Here is a 21,395-nt window from a genome sequence, read left to right as displayed (position 1 = left end):
TTTAACTTATTATAATATTGAATATAATATATAATACATTTTGAGACAACAAACTAAAATATCAGATGGCATTACATATCAATGACTACAGCTTTTGCACATATTGATAGAGTACATCGAATTCCTCCAGCTTGGGCACGGCGTTGAAGGTAGTGCGAGTGCGGCAGTACTCAGCATAGACAGTGAGACTCTTGCTAGGAACGACCGGCGGACGCACGCTGAGATAGGAGTCGGTTCCGTAGTCACTGAGTGGACGCAGGGTAATGCCACGCATGATCTTGGCCAGCTCCTGATCGCGCTGAGCAACGGCTGTCTGAGCTGGCCTCGCACCTCCACTGGACAACTTGCCCATCTGGACGTACTTCTTATAAACAGACATGCTCTGCTTGGATGGCGGATTAATGGTGCACCCATAGATTTCCTCCATCGAGGGCAGACCTGTGGCCAGCGTGGCAGCGGCTGGTTCGGTCGATTCCGTCTGGTTTGCCTCCTTCTCCGCAAAACTTGCACTTAAATCCTCGTCACTAGAGCTATCGTCGCCCTCGCTGGAACTGGAGGAATTGCTATTCATAGAACCCGTGGAACTTTGCCCTGTCATTGATGGATTCTGACGCGCTTTTCGCGATGTCTGGATTTGCCTCTGGAACGGACTGAAATTAGTGCGGAATGTGGGCATATATCGCAGTGCCAGCTGGCTGATCTCAAAGGCGATGTGCTCGCTGAAGTCAGTCCACTTGAAGGACTGATGGTAGTTGGAGTAGGCATCGATCATTTCCAGACCGCTGGTGTGCACGCGAAACAGCTCCTTGACCAATTTATTGGAATCCGCACATGAATAGGGTAGGCACTCGCGAACCTTGCGGCGCACCCAATCGGTGATGGCCTTGCTATCCGCTCTTGGCACGAATGCGTTGTGCATATCGTAGTCCGTCTGTAGCTCCCAAATGGGGGGACCCTCTGGTTGAGATTTAGTTTAAATAATGTTTTAAATTCATACGAGTTTATTACTCACGCTTTGCCAAACTGGGTTTGTATATGCCCAAGAATAAGTTGATGCTGTGCTGCTTCTCGGTGTCGCTGAACGTGTTGCTGTAGTACCGACTGAGGGTCTGCATCACATCGCTACCCTGAGATCCCCAGGGAGCCGTCTTCCGGTATGTCTTAATACGGTGCACCAGCTGAGACCCTCCGTATTGCAAGGCCAATGTGTCGCCGTGCTCCTCGTACAGATTTTCCAGCATCGTCACGCAATCCGAGTCGAACTCCAGCTTAGCGGATTTTACAAAACCCAGACGCTCCAGTTGATAACCCAAAGCGCACTTTCCAATGGCAAACTGGGCCGAATTGGTGCGATCCAGGCAGTCCACGCAGTTTGTGCGTACGATTCCAGTCTGCAAGCCAGGCTCACTGCCCGACGCCTTGAAAAACATTCCCGTCATTTGAACAATACTTTCTGCGTGAATGGCTAGTTGCTCCATGACGTTGCCTCCGCTCAAGCGACTTTGTCGCGCCATATCGAAGTGGATGTGCTTCATACGATGCGGTGGCGGCAGAAATTGGTTGAGATAGCGGATACTGTACTCCAACTCCTTGGAAATGATCGACTCATGCTTGCGCCGCTCCCGCTTCTTCACCAGATTAAGCATAATAAGCGGCGCACCATAATGGAAGAGCAGCCGTTCGAAGTGCAGCGATGGAGTCTGCGCATATGGATCGCAAATGTCTAATTGAATCTGCGGCTTGGGCACCATTTTGCTGATATCCTGAGACCAGTGCGACGGTATGGAGCCTCGCATTTGAGTGAAGGCGCAGATTCTCTGGCCATCGCTGACGATTTGTTCGGTCTCCACCTCGTTGGCCACGTCCCCTTGAAAGTTGGCTCCACGTTTAAGGAAACGAGTACCGGCGAAGCGTGAACTCCTGCGTGCTACCAGGCAAACGTTGACGTGCCGCCCAAAAATGCTGATGCAGGATTGGCTGACGAAACCGTGAGTAACCTCTAAAAGCCAGTCCTTTAGCATGATGCCTTCCATGGGCTGCAGAAGATAGGCATTCCAGACAAAGCGCTTGCGGGAATCGGTGCGGAATGCGTAATCCACGCGCTCATGGGCCTGGTCCACGTTGCTGGTCAGCGTGTTCCAATCGGGAAGGGGTTCGTCTTGGTCGAGGTCTACCTTGGCACCAACGTAGCGAGGCGCGGACTCGTTGTACTGCAGCGTGCGCGTCAGATCGTAGGAGTATGAAAAGTAGAAGTTGCTACGGAGATCGATATTCTGAAACATCCGCTTGTAGCGATCCTCGTGCGGATGCGGGGGTCGCTGCGAGGTCACCTCGTTCACACGCACCATCACCGTGTCCTTGATGGTGTAGACCAGATGGCGGCCTATGTGGGCGCAGCATTTGCGCTTTGTCACCAGCAAGAGGTAGTAGCCCTCGAGGAAGCGCACAAATCCGAGGACCCCGTAAGCGGACGTCACCCTGGGCGAGCCCGTGAGGGAGGCGACAAAACGTCGGATTTCCAAGTTGTTGAACTCGTTGGCATTCTCCTCGATACTCAGTCGGTTGTGGGCGAGTCGGTCTATGGTCAGGAGGCGGAACCGAGTCTCACGATTGTTGCTGCCCACCAAATACAGACGCTGATATGATGACGATGTGTGTGATTAGTCAGAAAAAGATTTGATGGTGGTGATTTCTTACCGCACGCGTCTCATAGAGCACTACTTTCTGAATGGAGCTTATCAGGGGATTGAAAACTATATTCGGGTTATCATTGTTCATTTTCCTTTGCTTTTCCGTCACTTTTTGTTGAAATTTCTTAGGCCGCTCCCGTATAAACAGTAAACAGCTGATCAGCTGTTGTTGGAGATGCCCCAAATGACCAGTGATGGCAGCGTGAGAGAACACATTTGTTTTTGTTTTGGTACGATAAAATAAAATATTACATTTTATTTCATTATAGAGAATATCAAAAGTTGTACATTCATTACAAACGTAATTGTATACCCTGTTATTACAATACCAATGAATATGTTATTGTATTTTATCATCTAAGAAAATCACGTTGGTCCTTTTCAAAGAAGTGGTCATTCGTGTACCTCGAGAATATGTCTTCCAAGTGTTCTTCTCTGCTTAAAGGTACTGGTACAGTGAGGACACTTAAAATCCCTTTGATCACTGTGTACGAGCTTGTGCTCCTTAAGGGTGCTGCTCAGCCGGAATGTCTTGGTACAGTGGGAGCAGCGAAATGGACGATCTTGTGTGTGAAGGCGACTGTGTTCCTTGAGGTGCTGCTTCAGGGCAAAGGCCTTGGGGCAGTGGGAACACTGGAATGGACGTTCACCAGTGTGAGAACGGAGATGGTTTTGAAGGTGAAATTTCCTCGTAAATGTTTTCGTGCACTTGGAACACTTGAACGGCCTTTCACCGCCATGTGTGCGGATGTGACGCTGGAGATCTGAGGATTTAATGAAGGTTTTGGAGCACTGTGAACACTTATAGGGCCGCTCGCCAGTGTGTGTTCGTTCATGCGACTGCAAGGTGGACTGCTGCGCAAAGGACTTTGAGCAGTGGGAGCACTCGTAGGGTTTGGCTGAATTGTGGGTTTTCATATGCGCCTTGAGAGTGACCCTAAATTTAAAGTTCTGCATGCAGTAGGGACAGGGAAAGGATTGTCCGTCCGTGTGAGTTCTCATGTGTCTCATCCACGATCCCCTTCGCTTGTATCGCTTGGAGCATTCGCGGCATTCGAATGCTACATCTTTGCTGTCGATTTTCTCATCGTCATCATCATCGGATGCAGATCCAGTCCACGCACTTTCGTCTTCTGAAATCTCCCAGTCCTCTTCTTCGAGTAAGGCGCATAGGGCCTCCTCGATACCTTCATCCCGAACTCGGCAGTAGAACTGATGGCTTTTCTCACAGCTTTGCATTATACCATACGCGTTTTTTGCATCCTCCAAGCACGGTGGACATATCATTTCCGAAAACAAATCGCCACGTTTGACCTCAAACCCAGTGCACTGCGCGATCATCTCGGCAATGGAAACTCTGGTCTTTCGTCTGGCGTCAAATATATTGATAAATTTACTGGAACTATCCAGGCAAACACGACATATTTTCGCCATTATCCCTGTAATTAACAATATGTATAAAGCTGAACATTATTAGACCTAATACTACTCACCGGCTAATACTACTTGAGCACTTTCGGTTAATGATACTTAATAATTATGAGAGCAATCATTCATAATTTAGGAATCCTTTTCGCGTGACCAAATTAATCAAAAGGTAATGAACTTGCCTTATTCCACTATTAAAAATAATAATAAACTAAAAGGTTACATTGTTTACAATGTGCACAGTACACTGGGCACCCTATGCTTGGGAAATCGATTTATTATCGATGTTCGAAATTCAAAATAATTATCAAAATAAGTTAATATTTTTTATACTAACGTTGTATTTTCCTAATTACAAGTTTTATTAATTCGATTTCTGATGCTTAAGAAGGTGTTTACGCAGGGCCTTTTTTTGGTCAAAGGACATTTTGCACTCAGAGCACTTGAATTGATTTTTTCTGGTGTGAGTGCGCATGTGATTCTTAAGCGTAGTACCCAAACTAAAGGACTTTGAGCACTGGGAGCACTTGTACGGTCGTTCGCCTGTGTGGGTGCGGATGTGGTTTTGAAGAGTGAAATTCAAGGCGAAGGTCTTCGAGCAATGAGGACAGGGAAACGGCCTTTCGCCTGTGTGGCAGCGCATGTGATCCCGGAGGTGTGCCTTCCTTGAAAACGACTTTGAGCACTCCAAACACTTGTGGGGCCGTACGTCGTCGTGAGTTCGGATATGCCGCCGAAGATCAGATGATTTTACAAAAGTATTGGAGCACTGGGGGCACTTGTAGGGCCGTTCGCCAGTGTGTGTTCGAATATGGGACTGCAATGTGGAATTCTGGGCAAAGGACTTGGAGCAGTGGGAACAGTCGAATGGTCGCACTCCCGTGTGGGTGTTTATGTGAAACTTCAGCAGATCCTTACGTATAAACTTCTTTGGGCAGTGATCACAAACAAAGGAGGGTTTTTTACCCAAGTGGGAGATTTTGTGTCGCCTAGCAGCTTTTCGCTTGAACATTGTCGGACATTGGCGGCAGTCTAATGAGGCATCTTTTTTGTCATCATCCTCGGATTCAGACGCATCCATATGGTCTTCCGAAAACTCCCAGTCCTCTTCTTCAATCAAGTCGCAAAGAGCCTCCTCGATTCCTTCGTCCCTGACTTGGCAGTAGAACTGGTAGCTCCTTTCGCAGGTCTGCCGAATCGAAAATGCGTTCTTCGCATCCTCCAAACACGGCGGACAAATCAGTTCGGAAAACAGATCACCTCGACTTACTGGAAGCCCAGTGCACAGGGCGATCATCTCTGCAATGGAAACTCTGGTCTTTCGCCTAGCGTCAAAGATGTTTACAAGGTCATTGGGCCTTTCCAGACAAACTCGACATATCTCCTCCATTACATGGAAACTAGAGTATTTTGACCGCAACAATGTTTTTCTGTTGTGTTCTGCACCTTTTATGTTTCGTTAGGCACAGAACGCCCTGTTCTTCTGAAACCTGTTATCGATTACATATAATTTTAAAAACATGTTTAAACTGATTTTATTTTAACAATAGGATAAAGCAAAAAAACAAAGATTATAATTTAAAATGACTGTTTTCTTTATGATGTACTTATAGTTAGTTTAATTGCATGTACTCTTAGGGACTATGAAATTTGAATCGAATATCGATATCCCTCATCTGTTGGAGGATATAAAATTTAAATAACATTTTTTTAGGAACACAAAATCATTTTTTTGTACCAAATATTTTCATTTATTTTCTAGTTGTTTAGACATTTTCGTGTACTTTTTCCAGGTGTTTTGCCAGAGTTGTGCTGGTTGCGAATAATTTTGGGCAGAAGGAGCACTGGACTTTTTCCTGGGAATGAGTGCGCAAGTGTCGCTTAAGATCGTTATTATAGGCAAAGGATTTGGAGCAGAGAGAGCATTCGAAACGTTCTCCGGAGTGGGCTCGCATGTGCAGGCCAAGATTGGACTGTTGCGTGAAGGTCTTGGAGCAAAAGGCACACGTGAAAGGTCGTTCACCCGTGTGACAGCGGATGTGCCTCTGAAGATTGCACTGCTGCGAAAAGGACATCGGACAGTCGGGGCATTTGAAGGGCCGTTCGCCCTTGTGCGTTCTCACGTGCGACGTCAAGGTTGTCTTATCCGAGAAGGTCTTTGGACAGTGGTCACAGGAGTAGGGCCGCTCTCCTGTGTGGATCCGGATATGCCTTCTAAGGTCGTAGGTGGACAGGAAGGACTTGGGGCAGTGGGAGCACTTGTGCGGTCGCTTGTGGGTCGCAATATGGTCCTTGAGGCTGAATTCGTCCCTGAAATACTTTTGGCAATAAGTGCAGTTGTGGGGTCGTTGCTTGTGCGTGAGGAAGTGCGAGTCCAGAGAAGACTGTGAGCCAAAGTACGCATTGCAAGTGTCGCAATGAAACGGCTTCTTACAGGTGCGGGTGGAATGTTTGCAATCGGTTTCGGACAGTAAGGACTTGTGATCTTCTGGATCAACTCCTATCGTGAAAGCTTCATCCTCAACTGGCTCCTTTTTTATCAGGCAATCTATGGGACTAACACTACTTTCCGATTCCTGGCTGCCTTCTTCGTCGAACAATTCATTCTCAATTGGTTCGTTCTTTACTTGGACGTGAGCTTTGTTAAAATGTGATACATCTTCTTCGACTTCCTCCTCCTCCTTTACTCTTGATTCCGCTTTATAACTTGAGTCTTCTCGCTCATAGTCCGGAACCTTGCATACTTCCTCCTCCAGTAAATCCTCTTCCTTTATTCGGCGGTCCGGAGTACCGAAGTCTCGACCTAATGGGTCTTTTTCGGAAAGCTGCTCTTTTTTGTGGAATTCTGAGACTTTAAAGACTTCATTCCGACTTCCTCGGCAGGCCTGCCAGGATTTTCGAGCATTCTCGAGGCACATCATGCAAATGGTTTCAGGAAGTGAGTCTCCGCGTTGAACTTTTTTGCCAGTATAGAAAGACACCACATCCACATATGGGAAATCGTATTCCTGGGTCCCACAGAATATATTTATCCACGATTCCGAGCTTAAATTGCAAATACGGCACAAGGCCACCATTGCCCTGAAATTAAATATGCATTACTTCAAATAAAATATAAACAAAAATATATGCTTACCTTATCTGTTTACAATTTTAACAGCTGATCAGGCAAGTGCTGTTAAGCTTTTATTGATATCGATAAACTGTTTTTGATGTATCGGATTGTTGCTCACTTGCTAAGGATTCTTTAAAATATAAACAAATGGAATACGTGACGACAACTGCGGAGGGAACTATCCTTCGAAACAAGATTCGTGGATATGCCAGGGATCAGCGTGTTGAGTGCCGCATGAAGGCAAAGGACTCCTTGCGCATCGGACTTGGACAGGTTAAGCAGGAAGTGGCGGCTCTTGAGATGGGCACCAAGGACGTGACTGGAATGGCAAGCAGGATCAAGCGGCGCAAGCACGCCACCTCCGAGGATCTTTGCCGCTTGTCACTGGGGTTCCTCCAGGGCAACGACAACATCAACGCATTTGCAGCCATTCCTGGCGCCATTCAGGTTCTGGTTAAGGAACTCACTGGTAACCACCTGCCTCTTCTTCATTTGTATTTTTTTTATAGAAAATGGTTTTGACTTGCAGGACCCCACATTCAGCGACAGACAGATGCCGTGGAGTGCTTGTGTAACCTTTCCCTGGGCGAGGCCCATGTCTCCGAGAAGATTGTCACTTTGGCGGGCAGCTACATGGTCACCTACCTCGATGGCAAGGCCGAACGCCTGAAGCGCAGTTGCCTGTGGACACTGGCCAACATTCTGGCCACGTGCGATAAGGCCGGCAAGGTATTGCTGCAAATGCAACTAATACCCAAGTTGTGGAGGCTCTACAGCGATGCCAGTGGTTGCCAAGAAGATGCGGCCATATGCCTCTCCCTGGTGGCCACCCACTGCCTGCAGCATGTGAGTGACGAGGATCGAAGCTACATTGCCCAGAACCTGCCTGAGAAGATCCCCGAGCAGCCCGCCAGCGACTACTTCATGTACATAGTGCACCAACTGGAAATCGTGAAACAGGAGCACAAGTTAGGTGCCCAACAGGCCGAATACCTGGTGCGTTTCTTTGAGGCCACTTTAAAGCCACCAGCAGACCGGTTTAGCCTTATCTACGGTGTGCGTGTAATGGCCAATCTGGTGGCCATAGGTGACCCAAGTTTAACGGGAGCACTGGCAGACCCGCAGAACCTTGTTAAAAACCTAAACCAGCTCTTCTCCCTGCGGGATCCAGATCTTAGCTTGGACTCAATGCGGCTTCTGAAGAACTATTTGCAATTAAACGTAGCAGATGCCAACCTGGTATTGGATAGCTTGCATATATACGCATAGGCTTTTTGGTAAGGAATAAGTCTTGCGAATCTCTTTATTGGTCTTAGAGTATATATAAATATAAAGCAATGGGCTTTGAGTACATGAGAATGTAAATGAACATGGATTACCGCTAAGCAGAAGTAAATCACCAATGGAAACAGAATAAATTAAATAAATAATAAACAGATACAATACGATAAAAAACAGAGATACAACGTGGCCAACTTGATTACTAGTTTGATTGAGCCACCTGCATTAAAAACATGACTTTGTAAAACCTAAATATCATCCTCAAAGAGGGCGATTATTTGACGCCGTTTGGCTTCGTCTTCGGCATTCAGTTCGTTGCCCCTGTGGACATTGTGATTGTGTACCTCCAGTTCGGAGACAGAGTCAAATACTAAATTGCACTGCCCGCAGCGTGCTGAGAAAACCGGCGCTGGCCCTTTCGAAACTGTGCCAGGAGAGACTGCGGCCCGTTGAAGTTTTTCGAGGAACGTAGCCCTCTCTCTGTGCTTGTCTAGCCCAATTCTCACCGCCGTCTTACCGCGAATGGGAATGGGTTTCTTCACCGTGGGCGTGCCCTGCGAGTGACGGCTCTCAGAACGCTCAATGGCGTACAGCACATTGTTTTCCTCCGTGATCGGAGTCGTTGTTCCGCTGGCAAAGTCGAATAGTGGGGTTCCATCACCGGGCGGGGATCGGGTATTTCTATAGAAATTGGCGGCTCAGCTGTCTTTTCACCGTTGGACACCTTTACCTGATGCAGCTTCTCGGCCAGAAGCGAGTCTATGGAATGTTCCTGAAGCCAGGTGCAGGTCTTGTGCAGTGCGAATATCATGCGGCGGATGAACTCGTGCGGCGAGACCATTTTCTGTCGCCTAATCTCCAGCAACTTGGTCATCTCGGTCACAAACGTGACGAACTGGAACTCGACGCAGTTGTCCAGATGCGACTGCTGCGAGTCCTCGAACATGAAGCGCTTGGAGCATGCCGGACACTTGCGCTCCTTCCACATGGGCTCCGGTATATTCACCTTGATGTCGCGCAGCTGCAACTGGTCCTGCTCCATGGGATCGTCCTCCTCGAAGTTGGTCTCGGTGTAGTTGTAGCAGTTCTTGTGCTTGCGCAGCAGCGCAGCCTCCTCGTTGTCATCGCTGGAGCTGGCCACCGCATAATCGTCATCTTCATCGTCATTCTGACGACTGGTCGTTGGCAGTTCGCTATCTCGCGAGTGCCTGGGCATGCTGTTGTGAGGCTGCTGCTTGTGGAAAAGCACGTTTAAGTACTGGATCCTCTGCTCGTCATTGCCGTCCAGCTGGGGAGCCGCCTGATTGAGCAGTCGCTTGTGCACTTTGTCCTTGGAGGACTCTAGTTTGGTGGTGTTGTTCAGCAGAAGATTGTGCACAGGCCTCTGCTCCACATACCGCAGATCCTCCGCCGTGAACAGGGCGCTCTCCTTGTCTATCTTGTTCGCATCCGAAATGTTGACCCTCTTCTGCTGGTAGAGCTCCGCCAGCTTCAGGCTCAGGGCGTTCTTGATGCACTGCTCCCGGAATGTGACGGCATGCTTGAGATACGAGATGCACGGCGCACATATGTTGCGTGGCAGCCCGTCGTCAGTGGAGTTCTGCGATCAGTCGAAAGAGGCATTCATACACCCGTATATTTTGTTACTGGACAATGGTGTTACTTACTTTGATGCCCGTCGTCTCCTCCAGCAGAATGTTTATGGGCTTTTGCCAGTTGAGAAACTCGTTTGTGGAGCCGTGCAAGTACGTGGGAATCTTGGCGAATATCTCGTAGTCTGCGGGGCTGCTGCAGATGCGGCAGATATTGCCCCACGTCGTCATACTAATGATAAACTTTAAACTTAATGCTAATACCGGAAAAAAAAAACAATTAAAATTTTCAGCAACCGGCAAGTGTTGCTCTACCACAGAAGGTGCTAAACTCCACAGTCCACCCTCTTGCAGCAGTGATGCCCATTTAGCTATTTCAGAATGTTAAAATAGTTGAATATTACCTATCTAAAGTGGCACACATGACAAACAAATTAACAACGAATACTATAGTTTAATTAATACAGCTAAATATAAAACTAATATGCAGCTACTTTTGAAATGTAAATCCATAGCTATATTTTAAGAGCGCCAGTTGGCAACAATGTCCAACAGTATGTTAATGGGCTAAACTCGAGGGGTCACACTGGTCTCCATCTGGAATTGCATAAACAAACCTCGCTACTGGAATAAAATCACAAATATGTCGTTTAATATAATGCAAAAGCTGACAATGCAGTGTCTGAAGGCGGACCAGCCGCTGATGAGTAAGGGCTGCCGTCGAACCTGTTGCAGATTCTAATCAATTCAATCCCCCTTAGCCACCGTGCGCAATGCCAGCAAGAAAACCGGCGGAAGTACGAGGAACAAGAAAGGCCATGCGAGGCCCAAACATCGCGGATGGCGCGTCCAGGATGGACACTACGTCTCCGAGGGCACCATACTGGCCACCCAACTCACCACGCGCTTCCATCCGGGCCTGAATGTAAGTACTGGTTCATTGTGTTTTCCTGGCTCTAATATCCGTATCCTTATTCATACTAAAGGTGGGTTTTGGACGTAACGGAACGCTGTTCGCCATGGAGCACGGCAAGGTTTATGTGACCTGCGAGGCGATCGATCCCAACTGGGACCACACCTGGATTCAGCGGAACTACGCCGGCCGCCAGGACCAGACCATCTATAAGAAGTTCTTTAATGTTGTGCCCGAAAATCAGCACCAGCGATTTCGTCTAGTGGAGGAAATCTAGGTTGTTAAATACAAAATTAAAACCAAATAGAAAAGTAAATATTTGAACTTTTGGCAATTAACAGAAATCGGTGTGCCTAACAGCACCTCTTAGATTAACATAGCAGTCCGATTGTTTTACAGCACTGGTTTTAGCGGTGTTCTAAACCAAATATCGCATACATCTTCCAAATTTAAGGCGACGTCAGTTGATAGGCTGTTTTTAATGCTCATTTTTGTATTATAAATTTCGGTGCCTCAGTTATATCAAGTTTTAAAACCTACCGGTCTTTTCACTTTACCACTAATCAAGCACTATGATTCTAATAAGCAATCCTAGTCATACAACAATTGACATCAAAACTTTATTTTGTTAGCTTTTTTTCACATTGAAAACACTTGGTAAAGTAATATACACCCAACCATACAAAGATTTGCTCCTCGGCATCCGCCTATAAAAAAGTACACGTTTAATAATTGCGATATATAATGCATTTGTAAAGTTATATACTTAAAAATACGTGACAACTATTTCTGATTTAATATATATTAATAAAGTTTGAAGAGAAAAATTAAACTGTGAGCTGTAATAGTGTGCACGTGATATTTTTCGACTCTGCCATTGTAATTAAGGGTATTTGTTTTTAGGCCGGATGGTATTTTTTGTTATCGCCGCCGAGCGGTCACACTCCTACAACCGCAGCCAACTTCGCTTCTTTCTTTCCTTCAATTTTAAAGATGGTGAGTGGACGTCGGTAAATGTGGTGCACCTAAAATGTGGTTTGTGGGCAGGTAAACGATGCGGAATGAAAAGAAAAGTTAACTTTAACTGCCGCAGCTCGCCTGCCCACTGTCTGCAATGTCAAAGTGAGCACAGCGACTGGAGCGTATGCTGCACGTAAACATAACCTACAGCACGTGGGTGAAAATGGTTTAGGAATGGTAAATGAAAACACGTTTCTGTTCTGCTCTCCTTTACAGTCGAATATCAAGCGGAAGAAGACCAGGAAGCTGCGTGGTCATGTGAGCCACGGTCACGGCCGTATCGGCAAGCACCGCAAGCATCCCGGAGGTCGCGGTAACGCTGGTGGTATGCACCACCACCGCATCAACTTCGACAAATACCATCCTGGTTACTTCGGTAAGGTTGGTATGAGGAACTTCCATCTGCGCCGCCAGCACAAGTTCAGGCCCGAGATCAACTTGGACAAACTCTGGTCCCTGGTCGGAGCCGAGAAGTTCGCCGAGCTGGAGAAGGAGAAGAGCACCAAGGCTCCCGTCATCGACTTGGTTAAATTCGTAAGTTTCGCCCGAATTCCGCACCCTGCTATGCGAACTGCTGTTGCTTTCAACATGAAGAGACACCCAAGGCGATGGGCGGACAGAATGCGACCGTACAATTGCTCTCACCGTGTAGAGGACAGCCTTTCAGATCAAAGCCAGCAGTTCCTGCAGACAATGTGCACCCTTCTGCGAACTCTGCGGTAACTCATTGTATTGATTGGTGTTTCCATCTCATCTCTCCACAGGGCTACTACAAGCTGTTGGGCCGTGGTCACCTGCCCGCCCGCCCCGTCATCGTGAAGGCCAAGTACTTCTCCAAGAAGGCTGAGGACAAGATCAAGAAGGCCGGCGGTGTGTGCTTGCTGAGCGCCTAAGTTAAGGTGAGTTTGTGTTCCAGGCCTAGCCATCTTATCTATTCAAAGTCGAAGCTACAAGTGCAGTACCTAATTTCCATTGTTTCCCTTGCAGATTCCTTCTCTACAGAAAAAAGCAAGTGGACTACATTCGACCATCAAAAATGTATTTGTTTTTTAATAAATTTAAAAGAAAAACAAGTATCTGCTATTCCTACAAAACGTGCTGTTTACTGAAAGGTATTGGGGCCTCATTGGCGCAAATTGTTTAGTATTGTTTAGCTTTGAATTCTATTCCTGCCGAAACATTCCCTAACATTTCTATGAAGAATTCGATATACATATGACGTTAGTTTTTTGTGGCAAAGTAAAACAATCTACCAAACATTTTGACTAAGTTATCAAGAAGAAATGGCAATAATTGAATGAGAATGTTCGAAATATTGAAGAACTTTGTATACTTTATGTAACTAATAATAATGGGTGTCAAAAAATTGAAGCTATATTAAGAGTATTACTTCGTCGGTGCAGCTTATCAGTTAGTCTCCATTTTTAGCACTATTCTCGCCTAGGCTTTCTGGGCCTACGTAGCTACGGTCACACAGCGCCGAGCAGAAAGCTCGCGGAAAAATTCGGAAGAGGCGGAAAAGTACGATACGCGCGACATTGCAAAAGGCGGAAGCAGATTACGTGTAGGTCAAGGCCATAGGGATGAGGGCACCCCATCTTTGACCTTGCTGCGGGTTGGGGGGATGCGGCGACCTTGGGTCAAGGACATGACCGAACAAGAGGCATGGAATCCAGGAAGTGTCAAAGTGGGGGACATGCCCAAGTGGGCGGGGGATGTTTGAGTAAATGTAACGAAACTTGATTATGACCTCTGTGTTACAGCCGCGAAACGAACTAGTTGACTTCATAATTACATAATCGGGAGCCCAGTAAGGAGAAGTGCTGCGAGATGGCCAACAAAGTGTTGCGAAAGGTGACGCACTGCGTCTTCGACATGGATGGCCTGCTGCTGGGTGAGTGCTGTCGTGCTTGAGTCTGCTTTCTGTGTTAACTGTTTGCCGAATAGACACCGAACGCCTCTATACGGTGGCCACCGAAATGATTCTCGAGCCCTACGGCAAGGCATATCCCTTTGAGGTCAAGGAACAGGTCATGGGCCTGCAGACGGAGCCGTTGGCCCGGTTTATGGTCGAGCACTACGATCTGCCCATGTCGTGGGAGGAGTACGCCCGCCAGCAGCGCGCCAACACCGAAATCCTGATGCGGAACGCCGAGTTGATGCCAGGTACTAATCCCCGTTCTCGCTTTGCTGTCACGTTTCAGACACGGAGAGGATATACGAGGAGGTCACCCGGCAAATAGCCGCCTCCTTCGGCCGCCCGTATCCGGTGGACGTGCGATTCCGCGTAATGGGCACCACGGAGCAGCGCTCGGCGGAGATAGCCATCACCGAGTGCCAGCTGCCCATCACTACCAACGACTTCCTCAAACGGTACTCGCAAATGTGCCATGAGCGACTCAACAACGTTCCCCTGCTGGAAGGTTAGCACCACGACCAGAACACTAATCGGCTTTTCTCCCTATAAATACCTCTGCTTCCATTACTACCCCACTGTGACCATAGCCGTTTGTTAATCTTGTGATCCCCTCCCTTTTCAAGGTGCTGAGCGCCTTCTGCGTCACCTGCATGCCAACAAGATTCCCTTCTGCTTGGCCACCAGCTCCGGCGCCGACATGGTGGAGCTGAAGACAGCACAGCATCGGGAGCTGTTCGGCCTGTTTAACCACAAGGTCTGCGGCTCCACGGACAAGGAGGTGGTCAACGGCAAGCCTGCGCCCGACATTTTCCTAGTGGCCGCCGCCAGATTCGGTGTGCCGCCCAAAGCGTCCGACTGCCTGGTGTTCGAGGACTCGCCGAACGGAGTGACGGCGGCCAACAGCGCCGGAATGCAGGTGGTGATGGTGCCGGACCCACGACTGTCCCAGGAGAAGACCTCGCACGCCACACAGGTGCTGGGCTCCTTGGCGGACTTCAAGCCGGAGCAGTTCGGACTGCCCGCCTTCACGGATTGAGCTTAATGGCTGATGTACTTTTTGTTGCCGAGCGATGCTATTGCTGTAACTAGAAATTGATGTACCTACCAAGCAAATGAATTTAAGTGTAAAGTGTTATCCCATATACACGTATTTGTGCATATAGCACCTGGCTGCGCCTTTATTTCTGCCTAATCTACATGGTTTTCCAGCGTAGGTTCTATTTTCCAACTGCCTCCAGGTTTTTGTGTATGTCAGGAGCAGCCTGGTTGGCCAGGGAGAGGGACACTTCTTTGCCGTTGCCTGTGGACATGGGAATCGATGTTGGGGAAACTTGTGGCTGTAATCATGCTCATCCACTCACCATAGCGGGCGTAGAGGCGTGGCTGGACGCCAGAGCACTCGCGCACGAGGATCGGCAGGTCGGGATTGCTTTTCTTCAGATTCGGATAGAACCTTTCCACGTATTCCCTGCAGAGGAACACTGCTTGAGCAAATTATATAACTTAATAGCGGCAAGGGTCGACTTCACCTGGCTCCTTTGGAGGTCGCACCCTTGGGATCCAATATGATCCGCAGCTCCTTCAGTTTCGGAGTGAAGCTGGCCAACCGGGACAGAGTGATACGCATTTTGGCACCGCTGTTTCGATTTTGAAATGTTCAAGAAGTAAGTTTATTTAAATGTCGTTACTATACAGAGTTGCCAAACAGCCTTGGATTACATATTGGTATTATTGTTTTAAAAAACAAATTACTTTTTGGCTCAAACTAAAATAACGTCTAACTCACCAGAGACTCGATCCACTAATTAAATCGGTTGAATATCCTGACCTATGACACCCACCGAGGTGGTTGTCTTGGCTGCCATTTGTGTTGCCCGTCTCGATTAATACCGATATCTGCTTGACAAACAGATTATTCATTTACCATCGCTAACTGTGTTTGGTAAACACCATTTATCTCTGGAAAATATTCAATTAAACACGAGTTTGAACAAATATGGCGTCCGTACATTGTCAACTGTGGATGGGAAGCGTAAGTAGCAATTCGAATTTTACCAGTTATACGATCCTCAACGACCGCATGGCCGTTTCAGCTGGAGTCCTACATGACGGAGAACTTCATAATCGCCGCTTTCCGGAAGATGGGAGAGGATCCCACCACGGTGCGCCTCATGCGAAACAAGTACACCGGCGAACCAGCTGGCTACTGCTTCGTCAACTTTATATCCGATGACCATGCGCTGGACGCGATGCACAAGCTGAACGGAAAGCCCATTCCGGGCACCAATCCTATCGTGCGATTCCGGCTCAACTCGGCCAGCAACTCGTACAAGCTGCCCGGGAATGAGCGCGAGTTCAGCGTCTGGGTGGGCGACCTCAGCTCGGACGTGGATGACTATCAGCTGTACAAGGTGTTCTCCAGCAAGTTCACATCGATCAAAACCGCCAAGGTAATCCTGGACAGCCTGGGCTTCTCGAAGGGCTACGGCTTTGTGCGGTTCGGCATCGAGGATGAGCAAAAGTCAGCGCTGTACGACATGAACGGGTATATCGGACTGGGCACCAAGCCCATTAAGATCTGCAATGCTGTACCTAAGCCCAAGTCCGAGTTGGGTAATGCCTTGGGCGAGGGAAGCACCAACTATGGCTATAGTGGTTCTGGAAGCGGTGCGACTGCAGGTGGTGGTACCGACTACTCGCAGTACTATGACCCCACCAGCACCTATTGGCAGGGTTACCAGGCCTGGCAGGGTTACTACGAGCAGGCCGGTGCCTCGATCACAGATGCAGCTGCCTACTACCAGCAGGCCATGTCGCAGTCGCACTCCAATCCACAGACTCTGGCCCAGCATGCTGAGGCCTGGAGCGCACAACGCAGCGCTCAGTACGAGCAGCAGCAGCAGCAGACCGCTTCCGCCGCCAACGGAGCTGAGGATGAGTACGGGCTGGTGGAACACAAGTTCGTCCTGGATGTGGAAAAGATGAATCGGGAGTCCATCGACGCCGACCGCCGTCTGTATGATGCTCTGGAGAGCTCCAAGTGGCTACCCATTGAACAGCTGGAGGTCTTTTAGGATAATTATCTACTATATGTATAGCTTTTTATAATTACAGCTTAGTTATTATCGGAAAATACAAAAACCAGACTTCTACCGTTTATATTTAGTTTGTGATTTTGAGCAAGCTTTCACCTTTAAAGCTCCTGATTATAATAAAATTATTATAATATTCTTTATTAATAATAATTGTCCCAAATTTTTCAAAAAAATATCCATTAGATATACTTTATTTATCGATACAAAGCTGGAATGCCATTCTGCACATGTCATCTCTATGCTGGCCTATCGACTGTCGATAGTTTCCGTCTCGGCCCGAGACTTTCGGGTATTGTACAGAAAATTGCGGATAAATAGGAATAAATAACCGCTGAATCATGAAGCGAGCGCGCCAGCCGAAGATTACCACGCAGGCCTTGCTAGATTTCGACCTGGGCGAGAGTTCCTCGGACAGCGATTTCCTGCCGGACATCGACAACTGCTCGGACGGATCGAAGGACGAGAGCGATGGCGACGGGAGCAGCAGCGACGCCAGTGGGGGTTCTGATTCTGAATCAGATTCGGATGCGGAGAGCGAGGACTCGACGCTGCAGCTCCGGCAGCTGTTGGCGGAAACGGAGCCATCGCCGCTGGAGAACGGGATCAACGGAGTGGACCACGGTGGAACATCTTCTCCGGCCGCACCAGTCCCTCGTCCGCCTCTCCAGCTGTCCAGTGCGCCAGCCAAGCGGATGTGCTGCGTCTGCCTGGGCGAACGCAGCGACGATGTCAACGAGATCGTGGAGTGCGACTCCTGCGGCGTCTCTGTCCACGAAGGATGCTATGGGGTCAGTGACAACGTGAGCATATCCAGTACCAACTCCACCTGCTCGACTGAACCGTGGTTTTGCGAGGCCTGTCGTGCTGGAGTCTCGGAACCGGACTGCGAACTGTGTCCCAATAAGGGTGGCATCTACAAGGAGACCGACGTGGGCAAGTGGGTGCACCTCATCTGCGCTCTGTATGTGCCCGGCGTGGCCTTTGGCGAAGTGGAGCAGCTGTCCTCGGTGACGCTGTTTGAAATGCAGTACAGCAAGTGGGGCGCCAAGGTGTGTTCCCTTTGCGACAACGCGCTATATGCTCGCGTGGGCGTTTGCATTGGTTGTGATGCAGGCATGTGCAAGACCTATTTTCACGTTACTTGCGCGCAAGTGGCCGGCTTTCTTATCGAGGCGCACCATGAGGACGATGCCGCCGATCCGTTCTACGCTCACTGCAAGGTGCACTCTGAGAAGGAAATGATCAAGAAGCGAAGACGCAACTATCACACACTGCGCCTTAATATGATGCAACGGGCAAGAGAAAAAGAGGCGACTGCTGGCGAACAAGAGGGACCTGCTCCACACCCGAATCCAGCCCAAGCACGCATTCAGCGAAAGCTGCTCAAAATTCAGCACAAGTATGCCCGGCACAAGGAGCTTAAGCCCACTCCATGGGTGCCAACCCAGAAAATGTCGCGCCTACTCACTACATCGGCCTCGGCCTGTCGTCGCCTGTTGGCCAAGGCGGAGATTATGTCAGTGGATGTGCAACATCTGGAGCAGCGCGAAGCGCACATCAATGCTTTGACGGACATTCGAAAGAAGTGGCACATAGCGCCGGCATTTAGCGTTGAGTTCACCGCTTACTACATGGATCGCATAGTCCGCATGGATGACTTCCGTCAGCAACAGCGGGCGCTCATTTCCCACAACGCCATCTTGTCCAAGGATCAAGACGTGCTGAGGGCTCAATACGACACCGCGTTGGAGGAGCGCAAGGCGGTGAAGGCCACTAAGGAATCTCTGCTAACGAGCATTAAATCTCTGCACACCTCTTTGGCGCAAATCGCACCCAACATAAATCTACCCAGCGTGGATCTCATAGCTCATCCACTGCCAGAGGCGCCACCGAAGACCAGTACGCCAACTCCTCCCCAGCGACCCATATCGGTGCCCACGGCAGCTGCCCTGAAAATGGGTGTCGGCTTTCCGTTGGGTCACCTAGGCCCACCGGGAAGTAAAATGGACTCTTCACGAATGCTCAGTACTCAAGCCAAACAAGGCAAACACAGCAGTTCCTCGGCAACCGTGGAGGCGGCGCCTTCTGTGTCCTGTGGCATCTGCAAAAGGAGCAAGGATCAGCATCTGTTGGTCAAATGCGACACTTGCAATCTGCACTACCATCTGGGCTGCCTGAATCCGCCGCTCACTCGACCCCCTAAGAAATCCAAGCAATATGGCTGGCAGTGCTCCGAATGCTGCGACAAGTCAGAAGGTTCTGATGCCGTCACGGAGATATCATCGGGCCCGAGAAAATCACGCACTCGCTTCAATAAGGAAGGCCATCTGGTTTATGTGGATCGATATTCGCTGGACGATATTCCAGTGGCCGTGGCTAATGTGCCCAAGGAGTCACCCACCAAGCGAGCGCTTAACAAATCCCAGCCAGCTCCGGCTCCGGAATATATCGAGGATCTGACCAAGTCGCCGAAACGGCCAAAACTTCAATCCCCATGTAAAACACCAACTAATGGTGAGTTTGTTGTGAAGGATTTGACTTTGCTTAACAATACTTGTTTAGAATATAATTTCTGATTTGATATTATTGGTTTGATTTTAGACTATGTATATATGTTCTTTAGTTAAAAGTATTTTGGAAAAATGTATTCGTGAGTTATTAAGTGATTCGCTTGAATGTTACAAAAATAATGTTTGGTTTGTGAACAAATTATTTTCTTTTAAAACAATTGTATCTCTTTGGCCTGTACAAAAAAATGTATATCGAAAGGATCTCAGCCATTGACCTTTGTTTGCTTTTGTTGAATTATAACAAATTGGTATTTATGCAAAAAATTATTTTGTGTTAACTAAAAATTATCATGCGTACCTTCAGGCATGTTTAAGATAAATAAATAATAAAACTAATGTCACGGATCTTCTTCCACCAGTTCCTGCCGACAATGTCACTCCCACAACTGCGCCTGCTCCTGTTGCTGCTTCGTCGGCTACTCCTGTGGCACCTCCTGCTCTGCCCACGCCCAATACCAGCGCAGTGAATCTATCTGGCTGCGAGGACTCAATAGACGACTCTAGTGGAAAATTATCGCGCAAGGGTAAGCGTAAGGATAAGCACAAAAACAAACACAACCTGTCGTCGGACACAGAGAAATCCATCGGCAAGGAGCATAAACGGAAGCGGAAAAAGCGCGCCCACCTTGACGAGTCTTCCTCCCACTTAGATAATGTGGGCAACACCTCAGGCAGCACCATTAAGATTATATTTAAAGCTCTGCGTCTACCTGGCGAGGATGCGCCCGAATCACAATACTTCTACGTGCCGGCCAACGCGGTGCGCTCCGTGGATGAAGCCTCGCGCCCCACCTCAGTTGAAACGGTCGAGGATAGCGTTCAGGGAGCGGAGCAGGCCTTGGCCCCCATCGTGCTGCCGGCAGCGTCGCCGCAAAAAGTTCGAGAGCCCAAGGAGGCTCCAGCCAACGTTTCCGTCACCGCCACTCCATCGCCAAAAAGAAAGGTCAGTCCACGAAAGGCAAGTCCCCGAAAGCCACGTGTGGGTCGGCCGCGAGTGTCCAACGCCAAGCCCAATGTGGAAATCAGCTGCTGCGTGTGCACCCAGACGGGCAAGACCAACCAGGTGGTGACCTGCGACGAGTGCCACCGTCACTACCACTTTGCCTGCCTCGATCCGCCGCTCAAGAAGTCGCCCAAGATTCGCGGCTACTCCTGGCACTGTGCTGACTGCGATCCCACGGACGAGGATGCACTGCCCAAGAAATGAAAGCAAACATGATTTTACGTAGATTTTTTACCATAATATCATAAGGTCCGTGCGATATTTACAAAACTAAAATTGAATACACAATATAAAATAAGCAAGAGATACATACATATTATAAATAAATTATTGACCAAATTGTAATATGTAAGGTGCTGACTTGGGCGGTGCAGTTATTTATTAAAAATATGAATAAGATTTGCATTAGTAAAAACAAAATAAATAATCCATTTAGGAAGCAGGAAGAAATTTCAAATCGCCGATAACATTGTGTTTATCGAATATGTGTGCCAATAACAGCAGAGAGCAACAGAGGTTGGCGGCAAAAGCGACGTTTTATAAAAAAGCTGTTACAAAGGTAAGCTTATTTATTTTAAGTTTGTGTAACATAAGAACAACATTATGTCATGACAATGGAGGAAATATGCCGTTATAAACATTCATAACAGACGACAGCGACGTCTGTGATAGGGTGCTTATATTTCTTAAGATAGGATAATATATAATGTATAAACAATAAAAATTTATTTTACTTACAATAATCTCGACCTTATTTTTGTTTCTCATTT

General features: G+C 48.2%; 12 protein-coding genes across 14 annotated transcripts; 6 read left to right on the top strand and 6 right to left on the bottom strand.

Annotated features, from left to right (window-relative positions):
* Nucleotide 1: 1 nt before the first annotated feature.
* LOC122611548 (polyphosphoinositide phosphatase) lies at nt 2-2,915 on the bottom strand. The gene is made up of 3 exons (XM_043784717.1): nt 2,698-2,915; nt 1,013-2,636; nt 2-957 (listed from the first exon to the last, which is right to left on the bottom strand). Exons 1-3 carry the CDS (start codon nt 2,776-2,778, stop codon nt 86-88), a joined length of 2,577 nt encoding a protein of 858 aa, XP_043640652.1. The 5' UTR covers nt 2,779-2,915; the 3' UTR covers nt 2-85.
* Nucleotides 2,916-2,961: 46 nt separating this feature from the next.
* Nucleotides 2,962-4,357, bottom strand: LOC122611556 (oocyte zinc finger protein XlCOF6.1-like). The gene is made up of 2 exons (XM_043784725.1): nt 4,184-4,357; nt 2,962-4,129 (listed from the first exon to the last, which is right to left on the bottom strand). The coding sequence occupies exon 2, from the start codon at nt 4,122-4,124 to the stop codon at nt 3,084-3,086; it is 1,041 nt and encodes a 346-aa protein (XP_043640660.1). The 5' UTR covers nt 4,125-4,129; nt 4,184-4,357; the 3' UTR covers nt 2,962-3,083.
* Nucleotides 4,358-4,452: 95 nt separating this feature from the next.
* LOC122611557 (zinc finger protein 525-like) lies at nt 4,453-5,586 on the bottom strand. Its single transcript, XM_043784726.1, has one exon. The coding sequence runs from the start codon at nt 5,506-5,508 to the stop codon at nt 4,483-4,485; it is 1,026 nt and encodes a 341-aa protein (XP_043640661.1). The 5' UTR covers nt 5,509-5,586; the 3' UTR covers nt 4,453-4,482.
* A 298-nt stretch (nt 5,587-5,884) lies between these two features.
* LOC122611872 (zinc finger protein 771-like) lies at nt 5,885-7,296 on the bottom strand. Its single transcript, XM_043785236.1, has 2 exons — nt 7,255-7,296; nt 5,885-7,199 (listed from the first exon to the last, which is right to left on the bottom strand). The coding sequence occupies exon 2, from the start codon at nt 7,193-7,195 to the stop codon at nt 5,885-5,887; it is 1,311 nt and encodes a 436-aa protein (XP_043641171.1). The 5' UTR covers nt 7,196-7,199; nt 7,255-7,296.
* Nucleotides 7,297-7,328: 32 nt separating this feature from the next.
* Nucleotides 7,329-8,690, top strand: LOC122611555. The gene is made up of 2 exons (XM_043784723.1): nt 7,329-7,702; nt 7,763-8,690. Exons 1-2 carry the CDS (start codon nt 7,381-7,383, stop codon nt 8,500-8,502), a joined length of 1,062 nt encoding a protein of 353 aa, XP_043640658.1. The 5' UTR covers nt 7,329-7,380; the 3' UTR covers nt 8,503-8,690.
* Nucleotides 8,691-8,751: 61 nt separating this feature from the next.
* LOC122611550 lies at nt 8,752-10,424 on the bottom strand. Its single transcript, XM_043784719.1, is given in 3 exon segments — nt 8,752-9,163; nt 9,166-10,114; nt 10,182-10,424. Coding segments are annotated over 3 exon segments (1,506 nt in total). The 5' UTR covers nt 10,338-10,424; the 3' UTR covers nt 8,752-8,762.
* A 231-nt stretch (nt 10,425-10,655) lies between these two features.
* LOC122611563 (39S ribosomal protein L27, mitochondrial) lies at nt 10,656-11,330 on the top strand. The gene is made up of 3 exons (XM_043784733.1): nt 10,656-10,813; nt 10,868-11,031; nt 11,093-11,330. Exons 1-3 carry the CDS (start codon nt 10,750-10,752, stop codon nt 11,294-11,296), a joined length of 432 nt encoding a protein of 143 aa, XP_043640668.1. The 5' UTR covers nt 10,656-10,749; the 3' UTR covers nt 11,297-11,330.
* Nucleotides 11,331-11,950: 620 nt separating this feature from the next.
* Nucleotides 11,951-13,133, top strand: LOC122611561 (60S ribosomal protein L27a). Its single transcript, XM_043784732.1, has 4 exons — nt 11,951-12,015; nt 12,256-12,573; nt 12,804-12,938; nt 13,027-13,133. Exons 1-3 carry the CDS (start codon nt 12,013-12,015, stop codon nt 12,930-12,932), a joined length of 450 nt encoding a protein of 149 aa, XP_043640667.1. The 5' UTR covers nt 11,951-12,012; the 3' UTR covers nt 12,933-12,938; nt 13,027-13,133.
* Nucleotides 13,134-13,469: 336 nt separating this feature from the next.
* Nucleotides 13,470-15,122, top strand: LOC122611560 (probable pseudouridine-5'-phosphatase). 3 transcript variants are annotated; one of them, XM_043784729.1, is made up of 4 exons: nt 13,470-13,603; nt 13,803-13,933; nt 14,244-14,462; nt 14,581-15,122. In XM_043784729.1, exons 2-4 carry the CDS (start codon nt 13,870-13,872, stop codon nt 14,991-14,993), a joined length of 696 nt encoding a protein of 231 aa, XP_043640664.1. In that variant the 5' UTR covers nt 13,470-13,603; nt 13,803-13,869; the 3' UTR covers nt 14,994-15,122. The 3 variants fall into 3 exon arrangements, with proteins under 3 accessions (XP_043640664.1, XP_043640666.1, XP_043640665.1); XM_043784731.1 differs by lacking the exon at nt 14,244-14,462 and adding an exon at nt 13,987-14,205; XM_043784730.1 differs by having other exon boundaries at nt 13,590-13,607.
* On the bottom strand, nt 15,083-15,696 carry LOC122611565 (NADH dehydrogenase [ubiquinone] 1 alpha subcomplex subunit 2). The gene is made up of 3 exons (XM_043784735.1): nt 15,487-15,696; nt 15,319-15,425; nt 15,083-15,257 (listed from the first exon to the last, which is right to left on the bottom strand). Exons 1-3 carry the CDS (start codon nt 15,582-15,584, stop codon nt 15,175-15,177), a joined length of 288 nt encoding a protein of 95 aa, XP_043640670.1. The 5' UTR covers nt 15,585-15,696; the 3' UTR covers nt 15,083-15,174.
* A 185-nt stretch (nt 15,697-15,881) lies between these two features.
* LOC122611558 (tRNA selenocysteine 1-associated protein 1) lies at nt 15,882-17,114 on the top strand. The gene is made up of 2 exons (XM_043784727.1): nt 15,882-15,989; nt 16,051-17,114. Exons 1-2 carry the CDS (start codon nt 15,954-15,956, stop codon nt 17,029-17,031), a joined length of 1,017 nt encoding a protein of 338 aa, XP_043640662.1. The 5' UTR covers nt 15,882-15,953; the 3' UTR covers nt 17,032-17,114.
* A 183-nt stretch (nt 17,115-17,297) lies between these two features.
* Nucleotides 17,298-21,366, top strand: LOC122611546 (PHD finger protein 14). Its single transcript, XM_043784713.1, has 2 exons — nt 17,298-19,566; nt 19,982-21,366. The coding sequence occupies exons 1-2, from the start codon at nt 17,391-17,393 to the stop codon at nt 20,827-20,829; spliced, it is 3,024 nt and encodes a 1,007-aa protein (XP_043640648.1). The 5' UTR covers nt 17,298-17,390; the 3' UTR covers nt 20,830-21,366.
* The last annotated feature ends 29 nt before the right edge of the window (nt 21,367-21,395 follow it).

Source organism: Drosophila teissieri, chromosome 2L (assembly GCF_016746235.2).
Source record: "Drosophila teissieri strain GT53w chromosome 2L, Prin_Dtei_1.1, whole genome shotgun sequence".
NCBI lineage: Eukaryota > Metazoa > Arthropoda > Insecta > Diptera > Drosophilidae > Drosophila > Drosophila teissieri.
This window is presented reverse-complemented; position numbering and strand designations above follow the sequence as displayed.